The sequence below is a fragment of the Salvelinus fontinalis genome, chromosome 2, assembly GCF_029448725.1.
Source record: "Salvelinus fontinalis isolate EN_2023a chromosome 2, ASM2944872v1, whole genome shotgun sequence".
NCBI classification, from domain to species: domain Eukaryota; kingdom Metazoa; phylum Chordata; class Actinopteri; order Salmoniformes; family Salmonidae; genus Salvelinus; species Salvelinus fontinalis.
Window position 1 is genome coordinate 89,245,579 of NC_074666.1, and position 25,129 is coordinate 89,270,707.

The 25,129-nt window shown below is 45.4% G+C and overlaps 2 protein-coding genes across 2 annotated transcripts in view; both read left to right on the forward strand.

Moving 5' to 3' along the window:
* Positions 1-1,850, forward strand: part of LOC129831136 (protein tweety homolog 2-like) — a 70,565-nt gene extending 68,715 nt beyond the window's left edge. Inside the window, exon 14 of the mRNA XM_055894211.1 lies at positions 424-1,850. Within this exon, the coding sequence (XP_055750186.1) occupies positions 424-507 (84 nt within the window). The 3' untranslated portion in view covers positions 508-1,850. The remainder of the gene's footprint in view (positions 1-423) is intronic.
* Positions 1,851-5,557: 3,707 nt separating this feature from the next.
* On the forward strand, positions 5,558-17,363 carry LOC129831144 (charged multivesicular body protein 6-like). Its single transcript, XM_055894222.1, has 8 exons — positions 5,558-5,815; positions 6,251-6,360; positions 11,814-11,901; positions 12,075-12,161; positions 12,787-12,852; positions 12,988-13,068; positions 13,560-13,635; positions 14,245-17,363. Exons 1-8 carry the CDS (start codon positions 5,750-5,752, stop codon positions 14,292-14,294), a joined length of 624 nt encoding a protein of 207 aa, XP_055750197.1. The 5' UTR covers positions 5,558-5,749; the 3' UTR covers positions 14,295-17,363.
* The last annotated feature ends 7,766 nt before the right edge of the window (positions 17,364-25,129 follow it).

Sequence of the window (25,129 nt, forward strand, 5' to 3'; positions counted from 1 at the left end):
TAACCAATCAGCTCGTTTGGTCCTGACCACAATGTGACCTCTCTAAGCTCTGTAACCTCTAACCTCAGCTGTGTGACCTCTGACCTCCGGCGATGTTGTGCCTTCAGTGTGTTAACCTGTGAGTGGAACTTTTCATGTGATGTGCCCTCCCGCCACTAACCCAAAACTCGGCCACACGCCCCTCACCTTTGACCTCTGCCTGCCCTTCACCCGTGACCTGTGTCCTGCCGACTCCCCCGCTACCCTGTAGTTCAGAACACTGAGTCACACGACTCTCTAATCTACCTACCACCTAGCACCTCCTAATCAAAACAAATGTCTGAAAATTTCAGCAATTTCTTTCAAAGTTTGATTGATAGAAGAAAAGAAAAAAAATCACACAGTTATGGGATCTAACGTGTATTTTGTTCCTTCCTCCTGCAGTATTCTCCCAGAATGAGAACCACCTACCTGTCTATGACTGAGGCACAGATCAGACACTTTGGGACAAACTTCCAGCAGGTATAGCCCCCAACTATGGCCTACTGGTCCCCCTCAGGAAGGGTCTGTCTGGGACTACCACTGTACTGAGGAAGCAGAGTTTACAGATAACCCTGTCCATGGATGTCTCACCCTGCTCTCCTGGCCATCTGTTACTTAAATGCAGGAGGTGTGGGGTCATCAACAGCTCAGGAACACACTGACGCTCTCAAAGTCCTGTACTGTACGTGTAGAAACCAGGAGACTACATAGAACCCTGAGTGTAAAGTGCACACTTCAGTTATGTGTTTTCTTCAAATGTGAGTGTCCGTCTCGAGCCAGATCAGAAGACATGATTGTTATGGACCAAGTTGAACATTTATATTTTTTTCCTGCGAGTGATGTCACCTTCGGTGGATTTCAGGGGACAACAAACCAGATTGATTTCCTTCACAGCCATAGACTGTTAAATGGTTATTACATGAACTCTCTTCAATCTTCCCCAACCTGGCATCACTATTACAAAGTGTCATCTAACCAGTCTGGCATGCAGCTCCTCTTACACTTGACTACACAGCTCTTACACATTTGACACAACCCAAAGTCTTCATAATGTCTTCCCTCAGAATGATGAGTCAAACTTGATGAAAACAGATACTGTATTGTCACTTATCTTTCAGGTTATTCATTGATGTCAAGGAATGGCAAATATAATGGACTTATTTTTAAATGTGACTGGAAAACAGATCATGTTCATGTGATGTCTATACTTTTAGAGAAAAGGGTGCTGTCTAGAACCTAAAAGAAAAGGGTGCTGTCTAGAACCTAAAAGAAAAGGGTGCTGTCTAGAACCTAAAAGAAAAGGGTGCTGTCTAGAACCTAAAAGAAAAGGGTGCTGTCTAGAACCTAAAAGAAAAGGGTGCTGTCTAGAACCTAAAAGGGTTCTTTGGCTGTCCACATAGGAGAGCCCTTTGAATAACCCTTTTTGGTTCCAGGTAGAACCTTTTGATGTTCCATGTAGAACCTTTTGGGGTTCCATGTAGAACCCTTTCCACAGAGGGTTCTACATGGAACTCAAAAGTGTTCTACCTGGAACCGAAAATGGTTCTACCTGGAACCGAAAGGGATTCTCCTATGGGGACAGCCGAAGAACCCTTCTAGAACCCTGTTTTCTAATATATGTATGTGTAAGGGGGACTGAGGAGAAAGGATGCATGACGATGTTTCTAAAGCCTTTATTTCCTCTGACCTGTTTCTCTCTGTTCTCCTATGCTGTGTCATCCTGCATGCTGTGTCCTGCTCAAGTCTAGCCTGGATTCCCGACTGAATATCAGTCCGTTTCATTATTGTGTCAGTGAATCATTGAAAGGAATAAAACAAAGCGATATTCAGTTTAGGTTCCATGCCAGTTCATTTCAGGACAACACCGAGGGCTTTCCGTAGCTTGGCATCTCAACTGAATATTGCTCTGGTTCACTATTGTGTCACTTGAATCTGTGGCTGTGTTCCAATAATCTCTCACTTGTTCACTTCCCTGCATGGATTAGAACGGAAATGACTGTCCCTCTAACCCGTTTCTACACCAATCCAATGCTTTTGAACTTGTAGGGAGTAGTGAATGAGTTGACACTTCAGGAGGATGGAGAGAGCATTGGGATGCGCCGTCTGAATTACAGTAATATTACAGTTGGATTCTAGACTACAGGCCTACTGCCTGTACATTAGCTTGTTAAACATTCACTGGATAGGAGGAGAGGAAACCATCAACAACTGAAATGGTGTTGATGGTGAATTACTGGTAAGTATTATCACTCATGTCATGTTTATTGGATGTTTTTTTGTTTACTACGAGTTGGACACAATCACAATAAGACACATTGTGACTAATATGAAATCAAATTACAGTAAGGCAGTCATTCTCCCAATTCATCCCTTCAGTTCCATGTTGAATGACAAAATATACATTTGGTGAGATGTGCTATAAGCACAATGCATGCACCTGGGTCTGTTAAGACCATAGATTTATACAGTACATATAATTGGTTAAGACATGGTCAAAGAAAAGTACTGCAGGGGCCCTAAACAGTCAGATAAGATAACCCATCATTGTACAGTACTGTAGGGGCCCTTAACAGTCAGGTAACCCATCATTGTACAGGGGCCCTTAACAGTCAGATAAGATAACCCATCATTGTAGAGGGGCCCTTAACAGTCAGGTAACCCATCATTGTACAGGGGCCCTTAACAGTCAGATAAGATAACCCATCATTGTAGGGGCCCTTAACAGTCAGATAAGATAACCCATCATTGTAGGGGCCCTTAACAGTCAGATAACCCATCATTGTACAGGGGCCCTTAACAGTCAGATAACCCATCATTGTACAGTACTGCAGGGGCCCTTAACAGTCAGGTAACCCATCATTGTAGGGGCCCTTAACAGTCAGATAACCCATCATTGTACAGGGGCCCTTAACAGTCAGATAACCCATCATTGTACAGTACTGCAGGGGCCCTTAACAGTGAGATAACTCATCATTGTACAGGGGCCCTTAACAGTCAGATAACCCATCATTGTACAGTACTGCAGGGGCCCTTAACAGTCAGATAACCCATCATTGTACAGTGTGAATTCTTGGTTGTGGTCATGCTTTTCTTCTTTGTTTGAAACCTGTCAACTGCTGTATATTTTCTAAGTTTGTTAAAGTATTGGACCAGGTGTATCAATTACATTAAAAAGCTTTCTGTGTTTGTCTATTTTGCGCACACACACTGTCTGTATAAGATATACAGTCATTTAGAGATTACACAATATTATACTGCACAAATACTACATATCATTACATATGAGTAACTCTATCCAGAGTGACTTATAGTTAGCTACCTTAAGATGAATGTACTAGATAGGTGATACAACCATATATTACAGTCATAGTAAGTACAACTTTCCCTCAATAAAGCAGCTATTAGCACAGTCACTGATAGTAAGAAAAGACAAGTGCAGGTGTCAAGCACTGCGTAGTTGATGTATCTAGCCAAGTTGTAAAACAGAGATGAACTGGCATGAAGCACAAAGAAAGACATGCCAGTAACAAAAGTGGTGTAGTCTGACACCTAGTGGACAGGTTGATGTTGTTGGGGTAGCCGGCTCACCACCAGGTTGATGTTCTTGGGGTAGCCGGCCCACCACCAGGTTGATGTTGTTGGGGTAGCCGGCCCACCACCAGGTTGATGTTGTTGGGGTAGCCGGCCCACCACCAGGTTGATGTTCTTGGGGTAGCCGGCCCACCACCAGGTTGATGTTCTTGGGGTAGCCGAGCCGGCTCGGGGAGGCTTTAGACTTGTTATTTATAGAAAAGCAGGAACCACTAGAAGCCGATACAAGTTTGTTCCTGCAAAAACAGGAACCACAGTTATAGTTAAGGCACACATCATTATAGATGTTAAGGTACACAGCATTATAGATGTTAAGGCACTCAGCATTATAGATGTTAATGTATGCAGGATTATATATTTTAAGGTACACAGCATTATAGATGTTAAGGCACTCAGCATTATAGATTTTAAGGTACACAGCATTATATATTTTAAGGTACACAGCATTATAGATGTTAAGGTACGCAGCATTATAGATGTTAAGGTACGCAGGATTATATATTTTAAGGTACACAACATTATAGATGTTAAGGCACTCAGCATTATATATTTTAAGGTACACAGCATTATAGATTTTAAGGTACACAGCATTAGAGATTTTAAGGTACACAACATTATAGATTGTAAGTCACACAGCATTATAGATGTTAAGGCACTCAGCATTCTATATTTTAAGGCACTCAGAATTCTATATTTTAAGGCACTCAGAATTCTATATTTTAAGGCACTCAGAATTCTATATTTTAAGGCACTCAGAATTCTATATTTTAAGGCACTCAGAATTCTATATTTTAAGGCACTCAGCATTTTTTGCTATATTAAGTACATATAAGGCCCTTCTAATTCCGATCTTCAGAGAAAACATAACAGGAAGCATAGAAATAGTGCACATAGAACAGATCTACCGCTTCTTAGACTTGCTTTCAATGAGAATGACAGATCCGTAACACATGTAACACCGTAATTCACAACGATGTGAATTTGGTCGGGTCACCCAAAAAGTTACATATTGCAGCTTTAAAACTGAAGGTGGATTTAGCTAATTTGGTGGAGCCCGAGGAACCTCCAGAGTTAACCAATCCTGTGAGCAGGTTTGGTATCTCATGTTTTTATACTTATGTAGTAGAGCTTTGTAAAAAAGTCCTGGTTGGTGCACAAATCAGCCAATCGTCCAGGTAATTGAGGATCAACAACCCTCGGGATGTGAGAGGTGCCAGGACAGCGGGTGCCAAGGAGAGGCCGAAGGGAAGAACCATGAATTCGTAAACACTCCCTTCGAAAGCGAATCGGAGGTACTGCCAATGAGATGGGTGAACAGGAACATGGAAATATGCATCCCTCAGGTCCAGCGTCACAAACTACGGTCGCCCACCGTGGTGACACGAAGGCCCCTGAAGGACGGGAGCCGGCACCGGAATTGAGTCGGTACACCTCGAGCATTGTGGACAACACCCACGGGGACTCGACACACTCCTCCCACAAGTGAGTATACTTCCACGCAAGATATTACACTTGCCACTGACTTACCAAGCAAACTTCAGATAATTTGTACCTCAAACCATACGGACGTCCGCCGAGAAAATGAAAGAGAACGTGTGTGTACACGGGTGTAAATCTGTAAATCCTCACCTCGGATGGATACCAATATATTGGAGCGATCCAATATAGTGAAACATAACGTTTATTTCTAAGACTTAGAAAGTGTCCCCCACAACAACAAACAAATACTTAAATACATGTAATTTTGTCCTTGAAATATTTAATTGAAATACTGTAGAATTATATTCAGTCCTATGGAGGACTGCTCCTACGCAAGGTTTTTCCATCTTTTAATGGGGCGATTGGTGGTTTATCGGGTGCACCACTGGGGAGTGCCAATATAGCCGACAGGTGGTTTCAAAGGCTCTCAGTGCCAATACATAGCATGCGCAATCCAGGGTTTACATACGTCATTGGAATACATGGACCCGTCCCGGATGCCGTACTAAACCCGGACAGGATGTGGCTTTGAAGTACGTTACCAAAATGTGTTAGCTAAGAACAACGACTTGTAAGCATCATGACAAAAACATGTTCCCCCAAGAAAAAATAGCATTTGTATCAAAGTAGAGGATCGTGGCGGGGATGTGGCTACGTTATGGGAAACGTTTTCGGGAGAAAGAGTCGCCCTTCTCGAGTTACAGAACAAGACCGAGCGATTCTGGTCAGTTGTTGTTGCTAGCCTGTTTCAATAGTATGGATGCTAGCTAGCTTGCTGGCCTCGATTAACGTTAGCTAGCTGTCTGATCTACACACTAATTTGGGAACAGTGCCTGCTAGCTAACGTTAGATAGTTATCAACACCCAGGCGCGATCATGGGACAGTCACAGTTGTTAAAACTGTGACATGACGTCTCAAAGTGATCAACAGTTGCCAGCTAACTATTAGATTAGCCAGTTGTGATCGCATCAGCTGTGCCCGAGCCTACAAATGACAGGGTGTGACAGGTCTTTATAGCTAACTAGCTAGGGACTGTAGCCAGCTAACTATTTTCATGGCAGAATTAGCTAGCTAGCTATCTACATGGTAAACAATGTTCAGAAAAGAGTGTATTGAGTTGGTGTCTGATTGTCCCGTTGTGTATGTTCAACTCTCCAGCAACTGAAACAGCAGAGAGATAAACTTAAGCATTACCAGAAGAGAGTCACCCTGCAGCTGGAGAAGGAGAGGAGTCTGGCCAAGCAGCTGCTGAAGGATGGAAAGAAAGAGTGAGACTGGATACTTCACTTGTTCAGGCATCATCTAGGCTATAGCCAGGTCCCAGATCTGTTTGTTCTGTCTTGTTGTAATGGGGTGTTTCCAGGTGAAATGAAGACCGGCGCGGTTGTTGAAGTCACTGGATTAATACACGTTGCAACAGGGAGACGCCTCCAGCACAGAAGCAGAGCAAAAATAACGAGCCGTTTCTGAGCAGGCCCTTACATCCATTTCTAATCACATATGTTCTCTAAACACATGACCAAAGACATAAGACAAGGCAGTGACTCACACAGTCTACAGATACAACAATAATAACCAGTGTCCTCAGAACTGGCACCTTTAGACTGGCTCCCACACTATCAGCACGTAGAACTGGCACCTTTAGACTGGCTCCAACACTATCAGCACATAGAACTGGCACCTTTAGACTGGCTTCGACACTATCAGCATGTAGAACTGGCACCTTTAGACTGGCTCCCACACTATCAGCACATAGAACTGGCACCTTTAGACTGTCTCCAACACTATCAGCACATAGAACTGGCACCTTTAGACTGGCTCCCACACTATCAGCATGTAGAACTGGCACCTTTAGACTGGCTCCAACACTATCAGCACATAGAACTGGCACCTTTAGACTGGCTACCATACTATCAGCACATACAACTGGCACCTTTAGACTGGCCCCCACTATCAGCACATAGAACTGGCACCGTTAGACTGGCTCCAACACTATCAGCATGTAGAACTGGCACCTTTAGACTGGCTCCAACACTCTCAGCACGTAGAACTGGCACCTTTAGACTGGCTCCAACACTATCATCACATAGAACTGGCACCTTTAGACTGGCTCCCACACTATCAGCACGTAGAACTGGCACCTTTAGACTGGCTCCAACACTATCATCACATAGAACTGGCACCGTTAGACTGGCTCCAACATTATCAGCACGTAGAACTGGCACCTTTAGACTGGCTCCCACACTATCAGCACATAGAACTGGCACCTTTAGACTGACTCCAACACTATCAGCACATAGAACTGGCACCGTTAGACTGGCTCCAACACTATCAGCACATAGAACTGGCACCTTTAGACTGGCTCCAACACTATCAGCACATAGAACTGGCACCTTTAGACTGGCTCCAACACTATCAGCACATAGAACTGGCACCGTTAGACTGGCTCCAACACTATCAGCACATAGAACTGGCACCTTTAGACTGGCTCCAACACTATCAGCATGTAGAACTGGCACCTTTAGACTGGCTCCCACACTATCAGCACATAGAACTGGCACCTTTAGACTGGCTCCAACACTATCAGCACATAGAACTGGCACCTTTAGACTGGCTCCAACACTATCAGCATGTAGAACTGGCACCTTTAGACTGGCTCCCACACTATCAGCATGTAGAACTGGCACCTTTAGACTGGCTCCAACACTATCAGCATGTAGAACTGGCACCTTTAGACTGGCTCCAACACTATCAGCATGTAGAACTGGCACCTTTAGACTGGCTCCAACACTATCAGCATGTAGAACTGGCACCTTTAGACTGGCTCCAACACTATCAGCATGTAGAACTGGCACCTTTAGACTGGCTCCAACACTATCAGCATGTAGAACTGGCACCTTTAGACTGGCTCCCACACTATCAGCACGTAGAACTGGCACCTTTAGACTGGCTCCCACACTATCAGCATGTAGAACTGGCACCTTTAGACTGGCTCCCACACTATCAGCATGTAGAACTGGCACCGTTAGACTGGCTCCAACACTATCAGCATGTAGAACTGGCACCTTTAGACTGGCTCCCACACTATCAGCACGTAGAACTGGCACCTTTAGACTGGCTCCCACACTATCAGCATGTAGAACTGGCACCGTTAGACTGGCTCCCACACTATCAGCACGTAGAACTGGCACCGTTAGACTGGCTCCCACACTATCAGCCCATAGAACTGGCACCTTTAGACTGGCTCCCACACTATCAGCATGTAGAACTGGCACCTTTAGACTGGCTCCAACACTATCAGCACATAGAACTGGCACCTTTAGACTTGCTCCCACACTATCAGCACGTAGAACTGGCACCTTTAGACTGGCCCCCACTATCAGCATGTAGAACTGGCACCTTTAGACTGGCTCCAACACTATCAGCACATAGAACTGGCACCTTTAGACTGGCTCCAACACTATCAGCACATAGAACTGGCACCTTTAGACTGGCTCCAACACTATCAGCATGTAGAACTGGCACCTTTAGACTGGCTCCCACACTGTCAGCATGTAGAACTGGCACCTTTAGACTGGCTCCAACACTATCAGCATGTAGAACTGGCACCTTTAGACTGGCTCCAACACTATCAGCACGTAGAACTGGCACCTTTAGACTGGCTCCCACACTATCAGCACATAGAACTGGCACCTTTAGACTGGCTCCAACACTATCAGCATGTAGAACTGGCACCTTTAGACTGGCTCCCACACTATCAGCATGTAGAACTGGCACCTTTAGACTGGCTCCAACACTATCAGCATGTAGAACTGGCACCTTTAGACTGGCTCCAACACTATCAGCATGTAGAACTGGCACCTTTAGACTGGCTCCAACACTATCAGCATGTAGAACTGGCACCTTTAGACTGGCTCCAACACTATCAGCATGTAGAACTGGCACCTTTAGACTGGCTCCAACACTATCAGCATGTAGAACTGGCACCTTTAGACTGGCTCCAACACTATCAGCACGTAGAACTGGCACCTTTAGACTGGCTCCCACACTATCAGCACATAGAACTGGCACCTTTAGACTGGCTCCAACACTATCAGCATGTAGAACTGGCACCTTTAGACTGGCTCCCACACTATCAGCATGTAGAACTGGCACCTTTAGACTGGCTCCAACACTATCAGCATGTAGAACTGGCACCTTTAGACTGGCTCCAACACTATCAGCATGTAGAACTGGCACCTTTAGACTGGCTCCAACACTATCAGCATGTAGAACTGGCACCTTTAGACTGGCTCCAACACTATCAGCATGTAGAACTGGCACCTTTAGACTGGCTCCAACACTATCAGCATGTAGAACTGGCACCTTTAGACTGGCTCCAACACTATCAGCATGTAGAACTGGCACCTTTAGACTGGCTCCCACACTATCAGCACGTAGAACTGGCACCTTTAGACTGGCTCCCACACTATCAGCATGTAGAACTGGCACCTTTAGACTGGCTCCCACACTATCAGCATGTAGAACTGGCACCGTTAGACTGGCTCCAACACTATCAGCATGTAGAACTGGCACCTTTAGACTGGCTCCCACACTATCAGCACGTAGAACTGGCACCTTTAGACTGGCTCCCACACTATCAGCATGTAGAACTGGCACCGTTAGACTGGCTCCCACACTATCAGCACGTAGAACTGGCACCGTTAGACTGGCTCCCACACTATCAGCCCATAGAACTGGCACCTTTAGACTGGCTCCCACACTATCAGCATGTAGAACTGGCACCTTTAGACTGGCTCCAACACTATCAGCACATAGAACTGGCACCTTTAGACTTGCTCCCACACTATCAGCACGTAGAACTGGCACCTTTAGACTGGCCCCCACTATCAGCATGTAGAACTGGCACCTTTAGACTGGCTCCAACACTATCAGCACATAGAACTGGCACCTTTAGACTGGCTCCAACACTATCAGCACATAGAACTGGCACCTTTAGACTGGCTCCAACACTATCAGCATGTAGAACTGGCACCTTTAGACTGGCTCCCACACTGTCAGCATGTAGAACTGGCACCTTTAGACTGGCTCCAACACTATCAGCATGTAGAACTGGCACCTTTAGACTGGCTCCAACACTATCAGCACGTAGAACTGGCACCTTTAGACTGGCTCCCACACTATCAGCACATAGAACTGGCACCTTTAGACTGGCTCCAACACTATCAGCATGTAGAACTGGCACCTTTAGACTGGCTCCCACACTATCAGCATGTAGAACTGGCACCTTTAGACTGGCTCCAACACTATCAGCATGTAGAACTGGCACCTTTAGACTGGCTCCAACACTATCAGCATGTAGAACTGGCACCTTTAGACTGGCTCCAACACTATCAGCATGTAGAACTGGCACCTTTAGACTGGCTCCAACACTATCAGCATGTAGAACTGGCACCTTTAGACTGGCTCCAACACTATCAGCATGTAGAACTGGCACCTTTAGACTGGCTCCAACACTATCAGCATGTAGAACTGGCACCTTTAGACTGGCTCCCACACTATCAGCACGTAGAACTGGCACCTTTAGACTGGCTCCCACACTATCAGCATGTAGAACTGGCACCTTTAGACTGGCTCCCACACTATCAGCATGTAGAACTGGCACCGTTAGACTGGCTCCAACACTATCAGCATGTAGAACTGGCACCGTTAGACTGGCTCCCACACTATCAGCATGTAGAACTGGCACCTTTAGACTGGCTCCCACACTATCAGCATGTAGAACTGGCACCGTTAGACTGGCTCCAACACTATCAGCATGTAGAACTGGCACCTTTAGACTGGCTCCCACACTATCAGCACGTAGAACTGGCACCTTTAGACTGGCTCCCACACTATCAGCATGTAGAACTGGCACCGTTAGACTGGCTCCCACACTATCAGCATGTAGAACTGGCACCTTTAGACTGGATCCAACACTATCAGCACATAGAACTGGCACCTTTAGACTTGCTCCCACACTATCAGCACGTAGAACTGGCACCTTTAGACTGGCCCCCACTATCAGCACATAGAACTGGCACCGTTAGACTGGCTACCACACTATCAGCACGTAGAACTGGCACCTTTAGACTGGCCCCCACTATCAGCATGTAGAACTGGCACCTTTAGACTGGCTCCCACACTATCAGCACGTAGAACTGGCACCTTTAGACTGGCTCCAACACTATCAGCACATAGAACTGGCACCTTTAGACTGGCTCCAACACTATCAGCACATAGAACTGGCACCGTTAGACTGGCTCCCACACTATCAGCACGTAGAACTGGCACCTTTAGACTGGCTCCAACACTATCAGCACATAGAACTGGCACCTTTAGACTGGCTCCCACACTATCAGCACGTAGAACTGGCCATAACGTTCAACCTTGCACAAATACAATCCTGTGTATTACAGAATGGAAAAGTAGAATAGATTTTGTTAAACCACTTAACTGCATATGAACGTTATTCATCTTAAATGTGCCATTACACTAGCAAAGAGCTGGGACTACGAAGCTTTATCAAGTCTATTCAAATCACCAATGCATGCATATCACCAGAACCTGACCTTTGAATTGTGTACTGACTGAATTTGATCAATGCATGACTAGCTGCTTGATGATAAGCAAAATAAACAGTAGGACTTATTGTGCAGTGTGTTGTTCTTTCACTCCGTAGAAAGGCACTGGTTCTTCTCAAGAAGAAGCGTTATCAGGATCAACTGCTAGACAAGACTGAGAAGCAGATATCAAACCTGGAACGCATGGTGAGGCTGAGGCTCTTCTTGGGTCCGATGGGGACTTTTTATACAACGTAACTACATTGATGTAATGTTCTGCACAGCCAACCTCTCTTCTAAAAGGTGTCCTGGCTGGGTATATCTTGGATGTTCTGTATGGGGAACGCTATCTTACTTCACGTACTGATATGTTTTCACAGGTTCAAGACATTGAGTTTGCCCAGATCGAGATGAAAGTCATTGAGGGGCTGAAGGTTGGAAATGACTGTCTGAAGAGTATGCATGAGGTAGGGTATGGTTCACTTCTTAGTCCACGCTTTTCTATGGGGGGAATCTGCTCTTCCTCAGAATACAAATGAGGCACATGACAGAATAAGCCCACAGTCACACACTCACGTGCGGTTAGGCATGCACACACTCACACAGGTGTAAGACGTTCAGCTCAGTGTCCTAAGTGTTCATGAATAAACCTCCACTGGCATGTAACCTCTTTTATGTGATCTGCACCCCTGGAAAACAGACTGTGTGTTAGCTAGCGTCACTGTGCACATTGTTTGAAGATTAAAGGATTAGGTTCCAAATCCCTGGCTACAGCGAGCCTAGTGGTGTGACTGCTGCTGCGTATCCTGGGTTACACTGGCTGTCTGGCTGGCCACAACCTGCTCAGAGAATTATTCTCTTTAAGAGAGAAAATGTTTCATCTCTCTCTCTCACTCACTCACACACACACACACACACACACACACACACACACACACACACACACACACACACACACACACACACACACACACACACACACACACACACACACACACACACACACACACACACACACACACAGAGAGAGAACAAGTAAACTAGAAGACTTTCTTCTCCTAACTTGACATTGTCCCTGTCTCGTCCTCTCAGGCCATGTCACTAGAGGACGTGGAGAGGATCATGGATGAGACCCAGGATGCTATAGAATACCAGAGGGTGAGATTCTCTGTTCCCATGGTGTCATCAATCAATTTGATATACCCCTTTTTACAGTCCTAACTCTTAATCCATCCCAAGTTCTTCAGTGTGTTGCTGCCCAGCTGACATGCTCTGCTCTGGTTGATCCTACAGCAAATAGATGAGATGCTGTCAGGCTCCCTGACTCAGGAGGATGAGGATGCTGTGCTATCTGAGCTGGAGGCTATCACTCAGGTGTGTATCATACTGAGCTACATCAGTCTCCTCTGGCTGTTATCTGAACTGGAGGCTATCACTCAGGTGTGTATCATACTGAGCTACATCAGTCTCCTCTGGCTGTTATCTGAGCTGGAGATGATCACTCAGGTGTGTATCATACTGAGCTACATCAGTCTCCTCTGGCTGTTATCTGAGCTGGAGGCTATCACTCAGGTGTGTATCATACTGAGCTACATCAGTCTCCTCTGGCTGTTATCTGAACTGGAGGCTATCACTCAGGTGTGTATCATACTGAGCTACATCAGTCTCCTCTGGGTATAATACCAGGAGGTAGAGGAAGAGGGTGGTGAAACAACACCTGCCATGGAGGACCAAAACACTTCTGGTTTTCTTTTCCACCTGGTAGTTAATTGCACTTGACTGGTTTCCCAGGTCAGGTACTGATGACCTGACCTGATCAAGTCCTGTTTAACCTGTGTAACCGTTGTCTCCCTCTAATGCTGCAGGGTGAAGATGTAGAACTACCAGAGGTCCCCACTGAGCCTCTACCAGAGGTCCCAGAACCAGCTGAGACAGAGCCAGGTAACAGTACTGTCTGCCCTGTTACATTACCTCAATCATTATAATGGTAGTAGTAGTACTGTCTACCCTGTTACATTACCTCAATCATTATGGTGGTAGTAGTAGTACTGTCTACCCTGTTACATTACCTCAATCATTATGGTGGTAATAGTAGTACTGTCTACCCTGTTACATTACCTCAATCATTATGATGATAGTAGTAGTACTGTCTACCCTGTTACATTACCTCAATCATTATGATGGTAGTAGTAGTACTGTCTACCCTGTTACATTACCTCAATCATTATGATGATAGTAGTAGTACTGTCTACCCTGTTACATTACCTCAATCATTATGGTGGTAGTAGTAGTACTGTCTACCCTGTTACATTACCTCAATCATTATGGTGGTAATAGTAGTACTGTCTACCCTGTTACATTACCTCAATCATTATGGTGGTAAGTATTGACAGTCTCGCAGTAAAAGCTGATCTAGGAACAGTTTGGCCTTTTTAGGTCATGTATTAATAGGATTATATGGACAGAGGAGGGACCTGATCCTAGATCAGCACTCTTACTCTGAGACACATTGTAGATACAGTCCCTGACCATGGTTTCTTTGTTCTCAAGAGAGAAGACCAGCAAGGAACAAGGAGAACAGAGAGATGCTGGCAGCGTAGAGACAAGACTCAACAATAACAACAGTAGATGGAGCTAGTCCAACTGACTCAATAACAGTAGCTGTGGATGGAGCTAGTCCAACTGACTCAATAACAGTAGCTGTGGATGGAGCTAGTCCAACTGACTCAATAACAGTAGCTGTGGATGGAGCTAGTCCAACTGACTCAATAACAACAACAGTAGCTGTGGATGGAGCTAGTCCAACTGACTCAACAACATCAACAGTAGCTGTGGATGGAGCTAGTCCAACTGACTCAACAACATCAACAGTAGCTGTGGATGGAGCTAGTCCAACTGACTCAATAACAACAGCTGTGGATGGAGCTAGTCCAACTGACTCAATAACAACAGCTGTGGATGGAGCTAGTCCAACTGTCTCAACAACAGTAGCTGTGGATGGAGCTAGTCCAACTGACTCAATAACAACAACAGTAGCTGTGGATGGAGCTAGTCCAACTGACTCAACAACATCAACAGTAGCTGTGGATGGAGCTAGTCCATCTGACTCAATAACAACAGTAGCTGTGGATGGAGCTAGTCCAACTGACTCAACAACATCAACAGTAGCTGTGGATGGAGCTAGTCCAACTGACTCAATAACATCAGTAGCTGTGGATGGAGCTAGTCCAACTGACTCAATAACAGTAGCTGTGGATGGAGCTAGTCCAACTGACTCAACAACATCAACAGTAGCTGTGGATGGAGCTAGTCCAACTGACTCAACAACAACAACAGTAGCTGTGGATGGAGCTAGTCCAACTGACTCAACAACATAAACAGTAGCTGTGGATGGAGCTAGTCCAACTGACTCAATAACAACAGTAGCTGTGGATGGAGCTAGTCCAACTGACTCAACAACATCAACAGTAGCTGTGGATGGAGCAAGTACAACTGACTCAACAACATCAACAGTAGCTGTGGATGGAGCTAGTCCAACTGACTCAATAACAACAATATCAACAGTAGCTGTGGATGGAGCTAGTCCAACTGACTCAACAACATCAACAGTAGCTGTGGATGGAGCTAGTCCAACTGACTCAACAACATCAACAGTAGCTGTGGATGGAGCTAGTCCAACTGACTCAACAACAACAACAGTAGCTGTGGATGGAGCTAGTCCAACTGACTCAACAACAACAATATCAACAGTAGCTGTGGATGGAGCTAGTCCAACTGACTCAACAACAACAATATCAACAGTAGCTGTGGATGGAGCTAGTCCAACTGACTCAACAACATCAACAGTAGCTGTGGATGGAGCTAGTCCAACTGACTCAACAACATCAACAGTAGCTGTGGATGGAGCTAGTCCAACTGACTCAATAACAACAACAGTAGCTGTGGATGGAGCTAGTCCAACTGACTCAACAACAACAGTAGCTGTGGATGGAGCTAGTCCAACTGACTCAACAACATGAACAGTAGCTGTGGATGGAGCTAGTCCAGCTGACTCAATAACAACAACAGTAGCTGTGGATGGATCTAGTCCAACTGACTCAACAACAACAGTAGCTGTGGATGGAGCTAGTCCAACTGACTCAATAACAACATCAGTAGCTGTGGATGGAGCTAGTCCAACTGACTCAACAACATCAGTAGCTGTGGATGGAGCTAGTCCAACTGACTCAACAACATCAACAGTAGCTGTGGATGGAGCTAGTCCAACTGACTCAATAACAACAGCTGTGGATGGAGCTAGTCCAACTGTCTCAACACAGTAGCTGTGGATGGAGCTAGTCCAACTGACTCAGTAACAACAACAGTAGCTGTGGATGGAGCTAGTCCAACTGACTCAACAACATCAACAGTAGCTGTGGATGGAGCTAGTCCAACTGACTCAATAACAACAGTAGCTGTGGATGGAGCTAGTCCAACTGACTCAATAACAACAGTAGCTGTGGATGGAGCTAGTCCAACTGACTCAATAACAACAGTAGCTGTGGATGGAGCTAGTCCAACTGACTCAACAACATCAACAGTAGCTGTGGATGGAGCAAGTCCAACTGACTCAACAACATCAACAGTAGCTGTGGATGGAGCAAGTCCAACTGACTCAACAACATCAACAGTAGCTGTGGATGGAGCTAGTCCAACTGACTCAACAACAACAATAATCACAGCAGCTGTGGATGGAGCTAGTCCAACTGACTCAACAACATCAACAGTAGCTGTGGATGGAGCTAGTCCAACTGACTCAACAACATCAACAGTAGCTGTGGATGGAGCTAGTCCAACTGACTCAATAACAACAACAATATCAACAGTAGCTGTGGATGGAGCTAGTCCAACTGACTCAACAACAACAATATCAACAGTAGCTGTGGATGGAGCTAGTCCAACTGACTCAACAACATCAACAGTAGTTGTGGATGGAGCTAGTCCAACTGACTCAACAACATCAACAGTAGCTGTGGATGGAGCTAGTCCAACTGACTCAATAACAACAACAGTAGCTGTGGATGGAGCTAGTCCAACTGACTCAACATCAACAGTAGCTGTGGATGGAGCTAGTCCAACTGACTCAACAACATCAACAGTAGCTGTGGATGGAGCTAGTCCAGCTGACTCAATAAACAACAACAGTAGCTGTGGATGGAGCTAGTCCAACTGACTCAACAACAACAGTAGCTGTGGATGGAGCTAGTCCAACTGACTCAATAACAACAACAGTAGCTGTGGATGGAGCTAGTCCAACTGACTCAATAACAACATCAGTAGCTGTGGATGGAGCTAGTCCAACTGACTCAATAACAACAACAGTAGCTGTGGATGGAGCTAGTCCAACTGACTCAACAACAACAACAGTAGCTGTGGATGGAGCTAGTCCAACTGACTCAACAACAGTAGCTGTGGATGGAGCTAGTCCAACTGACTCAACAACAACAACAGTAGCAGCTGTGGATGAAGCTAGTCCAACTGACTCAATAACAACAACAGTAGCAGCTGTGGATGGAGCTAGTCCATCTGACTCAACAACATCAACAGTAGCTGTGGATGGAGCTAGTCCAACTGACTCAACAACAGTAGCTGTGGATGGAGCTAGTCCAACTGACTCAACAACAACAACAGTAGCAGCTGTGGATGAAGCTAGTCCAACTGACTCAATAACAACAACAGTAGCAGCTGTGGATGGAGCTAGTCCAACTGACTCAACAACATCAACAGTAGCTGTGGATGGAGCTAGTCCAACTGACTCAATAACAACAGTAGCTGTGGATGGAGCTAGTCCAACTGACTCAACAACATCAACAGTAGCTGTGGATGGAGCTAGTCCAACTGACTCAACAACAACAACAGTAGCTGTGGATGGAGCTAGTCCAACTGACTCAATAACAACAACAGTAGCTGTGGATGGAGCTAGTCCAACTGACTCAACAACAACAGTAGCTGTGGATGGAGCTAGTCCAACTGACTCAACAACATGAACAGTAGCTGTGGATGGAGCTAGTCCAGCTGACTCAATAACAACAACAGTAGCTGTGGATGGATCTAGTCCAACTGACTCAACAACAACAGTAGCTGTGGATGGAGCTAGTCCAACTGACTCAATAACAACATCAGTAGCTGTGGATGGAGCTAGTCCAACTGACTCAACAACATCAGTAGCTGTGGATGGAGCTAGTCCAACTGACTCAACAACATCAACAGTAGCTGTGGATGGAGCTAGTCCAACTGACTCAATAACAACAGCTGTGGATGGAGCTAGTCCAACTGTCTCAACACAGTAGCTGTGGATGGAGCTAGTCCAACTGACTCAGTAACAACAACAGTAGCTGTGGATGGAGCTAGTCCAACTGACTCAACAACATCAACAGTAGCTGTGGATGGAGCTAGTCCAACTGACTCAATAACAACAGTAGCTGTGGATGGAGCTAGTCCAACTGACTCAATAACAACAGTAGCTGTGGATGGAGCTAGTCCAACTGACTCAATAACAACAGTAGCTGTGGATGGAGCTAGTCCAACTGACTCAACAACAACAGTAGCTGTGGATGGAGCTAGTCCAACTGACTCAACAACATGAACAGTAGCTGTGGATGGAGCTAGTCCAGCTGACTCAATAACAACAACAGTAGCTGTGGATGGATCTAGTCCAACTGACTCAACAACAACAGTAGCTGTGGATGGAGCTAGTCCAACTGACTCAATAACAACATCAGTAGCTGTGGATGGAGCTAGTCCAACTGACTCAGTAACAACAACAGTAGCTGTGGATGGAGCTAGTCCAACTGACTCAACAACATCAACAGTAGCTGTGGATGGAGCTAGTCCAACTGACTCAATAACAACAGTAGCTGTGGATGGAGCTAGTCCAACTGACTCAATAACAACAGTAGCTGTGGATGGAGCTAGTCCAACTGACTCAATAACAACAGTAGCTGTGGATGGAGCTAGTCCAACTGACTCAACAACATCAACAGTAGCTGTGGATGGAGCAAGTCCAACTGACTCAACAACATCAACAGTAGCTGTGGATGGAGCAAGTCCAACTGACTCAACAACATCAACAGTAGCTGTGGATGGAGCTAGTCCAACTGACTCAACAACAACAATAATCACAGCAGCTGTGGATGGAGCTAGTCCAACTGACTCAACAACATCAACAGTAGCTGTGGATGGAGCTAGTCCAACTGACTCAACAACATCAACAGTAGCTGTGGATGGAGCTAGTCCAACTGACTCAATAACAACAACAATATCAACAGTAGCTGTGGATGGAGCTAGTCCAACTGACTCAACAACAACAATATCAACAGTAGCTGTGGATGGAGCTAGTCCAACTGACTCAACAACATCAACAGTAGTTGTGGATGGAGCTAGTCCAACTGACTCAACAACATCAACAGTAGCTGTGGATGGAGCTAGTCCAACTGACTCAATAACAACAACAGTAGCTGTGGATGGAGCTAGTCCAACTGACTCAACATCAACAGTAGCTGTGGATGGAGCTAGTCCAACTGACTCAACAACATCAACAGTAGCTGTGGATGGAGCTAGTCCAGCTGACTCAATAAACAACAACAGTAGCTGTGGATGGAGCTAGTCCAACTGACTCAACAACAACAGTAGCTGTGGATGGAGCTAGTCCAACTGACTCAATAACAACAACAGTAGCTGTGGATGGAGCTAGTCCAACTGACTCAATAACAACATCAGTAGCTGTGGATGGAGCTAGTCCAACTGACTCAATAACAACAACAGTAGCTGTGGATGGAGCTAGTCCAACTGACTCAACAACAACAACAGTAGCTGTGGATGGAGCTAGTCCAACTGACTCAACAACAGTAGCTGTGGATGGAGCTAGTCCAACTGACTCAACAACAACAACAGTAGCAGCTGTGGATGAAGCTAGTCCAACTGACTCAATAACAACAACAGTAGCAGCTGTGGATGGAGCTAGTCCATCTGACTCAACAACATCAACAGTAGCTGTGGATGGAGCTAGTCCAACTGACTCAACAACAGTAGCTGTGGATGGAGCTAGTCCAACTGACTCAACAACAACAACAGTAGCAGCTGTGGATGAAGCTAGTCCAACTGACTCAATAACAACAACAGTAGCAGCTGTGGATGGAGCTAGTCCAACTGACTCAACAACATCAACAGTAGCTGTGGATGGAGCTAGTCCAACTGACTCAATAACAACAGTAGCTGTGGATGGAGCTAGTCCAACTGACTCAACAACATCAACAGTAGCTGTGGATGGAGCTAGTCCAACTGACTCAACAACAACAACAGTAGCTGTGGATGGAGCTAGTCCAACTGACTCAACAACAACAATATCAACAGTAGCTGTGGATGGAGCTAGTCCAACTGACTCAACAACAACAATATCAACAGTAGCTGTGGATGGAGCTAGTCCAACTGACTCAACAACATCAACAGTAGCTGTGGATGGAGCTAGTCCAACTGACTCAACAACATCAACAGTAGCTGTGGATGGAGCTAGTCCAACTGACTCAACAACATCAACAGTAGCTGTGGATGGAGCTAGTCCAACTGACTCAACAACATCAACAGTAGCTGTGGATGGAGCTAGTCCAGCTGACTCAATAACAACAACAGTAGCTGTGGATGGAGCTAGTCCAACTGACTCAATAACAACATCAGTAGCTGTGGATGGAGCTAGTCCAACTGACTCAACAACATCAGTAGCTGTGGATGGAGCTAGTCCAACTGACTCAACAACATCAACAGTAGCTGTGGATGGAGCTAGTCCAACTGACTCAATAACAACAGCTGTGGATGGAGCTAGTCCAACTGTCTCAACAACAGTAGCTGTGGATGGAGCTAGTCCAACTGACTCAATAACAACAACAGTAGCTGTGGATGGAGCTAGTCCAACTGACTCAACAACATCAACAGTAGCTGTGGATGGAGCTAGTCCAACTGTCTCAACAACAGTAGCTGTGGATGGAGCTAGTCCAACTGACTCAATAACAACAACAGTAGCTGTGGATGGAGCTAGTCCAACTGACTCAACAACAACAGTAGCTGTGGATGGAGCTAGTCCAACTGACTCAATAACAACATCAGTAGCTGTGGATGGAGCTAGTCCAACTGACTCAACAACATCAGTAGCTGTGGATGGAGCTAGTCCAACTGACTCAACAACATCAACAGTAGCTGTGGATGGAGCTAGTCCAACTGACTCAATAACAACAGCTGTGGATGGAGCTAGTCCAACTGTCTCAACAACAGTAGCTGTGGATGGAGCTAGTCCAACTGACTCAATAACAACAACAGTAGCTGTGGATGGAGCTAGTCCAACTGACTCAACAACATCAACAGTAGCTGTGGATGGAGCTAGTCCAACTGACTCAATAACAACAGTAGCTGTGGATGGAGCTAGTCCAACTGACTCAACATCAACAGTAGCTGTGGATGGAGCTAGTCCAACTGACTCAACAACATCAACAGTAGCTGTGGATGGAGCTAGTCCAACTGACTCAATAACAACAGTAGCTGTGGATGGAGCTAGTCCAACTGACTCAACAACATCAACAGTAGCTGTGGATGGAGCTAGTCCAACTGACTCAACAACATCAACAGTAGCTGTGGATGGAGCTAGTCCAACTGACTCAATAACATCAGTAGCTGTGGATGGAGCTAGTCCAACTGACTCAATAACAGTAGCTGTGGATGGAGCTAGTCCAACTGACTCAATAACAACAACAGTAGCTGTGGATGGAGCTAGTCCAACTGACTCAACAACATCAACATTAGCTGTGGATGGAGCTAGTCCAACTGACTCAACATCAACAGTAGCTGTGGATGGAGCTAGTCCAACTGACTCAATAACAACAGCTGTGGATGGAGCTAGTCCAACTGTCTCAACAACAGTAGCTGTGGATGGAGCTAGTCCAACTGACTCAATAACAACAACAGTACCTGTGGATGGAGCTAGTCCAACTGACTCAACAACATCAACAGTAGCTGTGGATGGAGCTAGTCCAACTGACTCAATAACAACAGTAGCTGTGGATGGAGCTAGTCCAACTGACTCAATAACAACAGTAGCTGTGGATGGAGCTAGTCCAACTGACTCAACAACATCAACAGTAGCTGTGGATGGAGCTAGTCCAACTGACTCAATAACATCAGTAGCTGTGGATGGAGCTAGTCCAACTGACTCAACAACATCAACAGTAGCTGTGGATGGAGCTAGTCCAACTGACTCAATAACAACAGTAGCTGTGGATGGAGCTAGTCCAACTGACTCAACAACATCAACAGTAGCTGTGGATGGAGCAAGTCCAACTGACTCAACAACATCAACAGTAGCTGTGGATGGAGCAAGTCCAACTGACTCAACAACATCAACAGTAGCTGTGGAAGGAGCTAGTCCAACTGACTCAACAACAACAATAATCACAGCAGCTGTGGATGGAGCTAGTCCAACTGACTCAACAACATCAACAGTAGCTGTGGATGGAGCTAGTCCAACTGACTCAACAACATCAACAGTAGCTGTGGATGGAGCTAGTCCAACGGACTCAACAACAACAACAGTAGCTGTGGATGGAGCTAGTCTAACTGACTCAATAACAACAACAATATCAACAGTAGCTGTGGATGGAGCTAGTCCAACTGACTCAACAACAACAATATCAACAGTAGCTGTGGATGGAGCTAGTCCAACTGACTCAACAACATCAACAGTAGCTGTGGATGGAGCTAGTCCAGCTGACTCAACAACATCAACAGTAGCTGTGGATGGAGCTAGTCCAACTGACTCAATAACAACAACAGTAGCTGTGGATGGAGCTAGTCCAACTGACTCAATAACAACAACAGTAGCTGTGGATGGAGCTAGTCCAACTGACTCAACAACATCAACAGTAGTTGTGGATGGAGCTAGTCCAACTGACTCAATAACAACAACAGTAGCTGTGAATGGAGCTAGTCCAACTGACTCAACAACATCAACAGTAGCTGTGAATGGAGCTAGTCCAACTGACTCAACAACAACAACAGTAGCTGTGAATGGAGCTAGTCCAACTGACTCAACAACATCAACAGTAGCTGTGGATGGAGCTAGTCCAACTGACTCAACAACAGTAGCTGTGGATGGAGCTAGTCCAACTGACTCAACAACAACAACAGTAGCAGCTGTGGATGAAGCTAGTCCAACTGACTCAATAACAACAACAGTAGCAGCTGTGGATGGAGCTAGTCCATCTGACTCAACAACATCAACAGTAGCTGTGGATGGAGCTAGTCCAACTGACTCAACAACAGTAGCTGTGGATGGAGCTAGTCCAACTGACTCAACAACAACAACAGTAGCAGCTGTGGATGAAGCTAGTCCAACTGACTCAATAACAACAACAGTAGCAGCTGTGGATGGAGCTAGTCCAACTGACTCAACAACAGTAGCTGTGGATGGAGCTAGTCCAACTGACTCAACAACAGTAGCTGTGGATGGAGCTAGTCCAACTGACTCAACAACAGTAGCTGTGGATGGAGCTAGTCATCATGCTGGTCTCTCACTGCATGGAGGAGCAGAATTCATCCAGACTCACTCTGCTGGTCTGTCCAGTCCCTGATCCCTCTCTGTCTCATAGAATGGAGTGCAGGTACGCCAGAAGTACACATTCCTCTTCGTAAAAACTTTATTGTCCCAACGTTGGACAATATGATATGTAGCAAAAACAGGAACAAATGTGTACAAGCAGACCCCCCCCCCCCCCCCCCCATCCCCCCCGATGCCTAGGAGAACACCTAGGAGAACACTTAGGGGAACACTTAGGGGAACACCTAGGAGAACACCTAGGAGAACACCTAGGAGAACACTTGTGCTGAAGTCTCCTCTGGTCACTGCCTTTCTAATGATGAATTAAACACTAAAGGGAAAATGATTGCCGTCTCAGTATATGGTTTGGATTGAATGGTAGCATGTTGTCACTGTACAAATTCCTTTATAAATCACACGACTGAAAAATGAAGTTAGACGTAACCGAAGATGTCATTTTAAAACCATTGTTTTCCATAATTAAAAGGCAGATCTGTGGCTTACAGACAACTCTGTGTCTCTGTCTTTTCACCTCATCTCCTATTGTACTCTGCTAGGTCAATAACAAGTTAAACACAGCACAACTAATTACACTATATGTCCACATTTTACTATTCATGTATCAGAAACACAATTTTAATTATTTTAAAGTCATATTTGATTGTTTTTTAGCAATATGATCCCTTTTCATAGATGCTCACTGAAGACCATATTCAGTTTGTAGTATATAATCTCACCAGAATGTGGCACTAGACACCAGTGAGAGAGTTCGCAGAACCAGTTTAGAGACGAGTAAGTGTTATTGCCAAAGAAAAGAGAGGCCCAATCCCAAATCAACCCCTAGAACCTATTCCGAGAGGCTTTGATTGGTATAAGCAGTATGGTGAAACTTTCCCCAAGGTCAGGGGTAGTTGGTCAGGAACAATCCTGCGGCTCTGTTCCTGGAGAGCCGCACGATTGTGCTTTAAACCAACCTGGAAGACCAGGTGTGTTGAATTTGAGTAATTTGCTGAACTGATCAATTAGCTCAGCTGGTCAGATCAGTGATTGACTAAATTCAACACACCTGGTCTTCCAGGTCGGTTAAAGCAAAATACTGCATACCCCGCGACTCTCCAGGAACAGGGTTGCCTACCCCTGACCTAGCCTATCAGAGGGCAAGTTGGAGCTAATACCATATTGCTCCACTCTAGGGGTCAGTTTGGGATTGGGCCGTGATGTGTGTGAGATGTTGTATCCAGGTGAGAAAGCCACTGCATTGTTTACAGCCAGAACTACACTAAAGAGAACACTTTGGATGAACAATGAGCTAACACCAATTATCCATTCTGTGTGAACAATATCACCCACGGACGGTGCAATGGAAAACAATTAGTTTGCCCCCATGGGTTTCCTACCTTACATAATGCTATTGTTTACAGCCCTCAAACTTAACTCAGGACCTTGAAACCAGTTCCACTGCATTTTTTACATTGTTCCCCTCTAATCAGGGACTGACTTAGACCTGGGACACCCAAGTGGGTACAATTTAATTATCAGGTGGAACAGAAAACCAGCTGGCTCTGGACCTCATAGGGTAAGAGTTGTATACCCCTGGTATAGGGTACAATAAAGTTTTCTATTGAAATATGTTTATGCAGATGACTGTATATCATTATTGTAGTGCATGTTTACATGACCAGATAAGGTATTGTTGCTGTATTTAAAGAGGATACAATATGTTGGACTGTCTGACAAACAATGGAACACGAAGCTATGATGTCATTGTGTGGGTTAGTAGAACTGTTCCCACAACAGTCCACTTACTAGCCTAGTCAT

Coding starts and splice junctions, on each gene's coding strand:
- LOC129831144 (XM_055894222.1), top strand. CDS start 5,750: ATGGGAAACGTTTTCGGGAGAAAGAGTCGCCCTTCTCGAGTTACAGAA. Junction 5,816..6,250: donor AACAAGACCGAGCGATTCTG/GTCAGTTGTTGT, acceptor TCAACTCTCCAG/CAACTGAAACAGCAGAGAGA. Junction 6,361..11,813: donor CTGAAGGATGGAAAGAAAGA/GTGAGACTGGAT, acceptor TTCACTCCGTAG/AAAGGCACTGGTTCTTCTCA.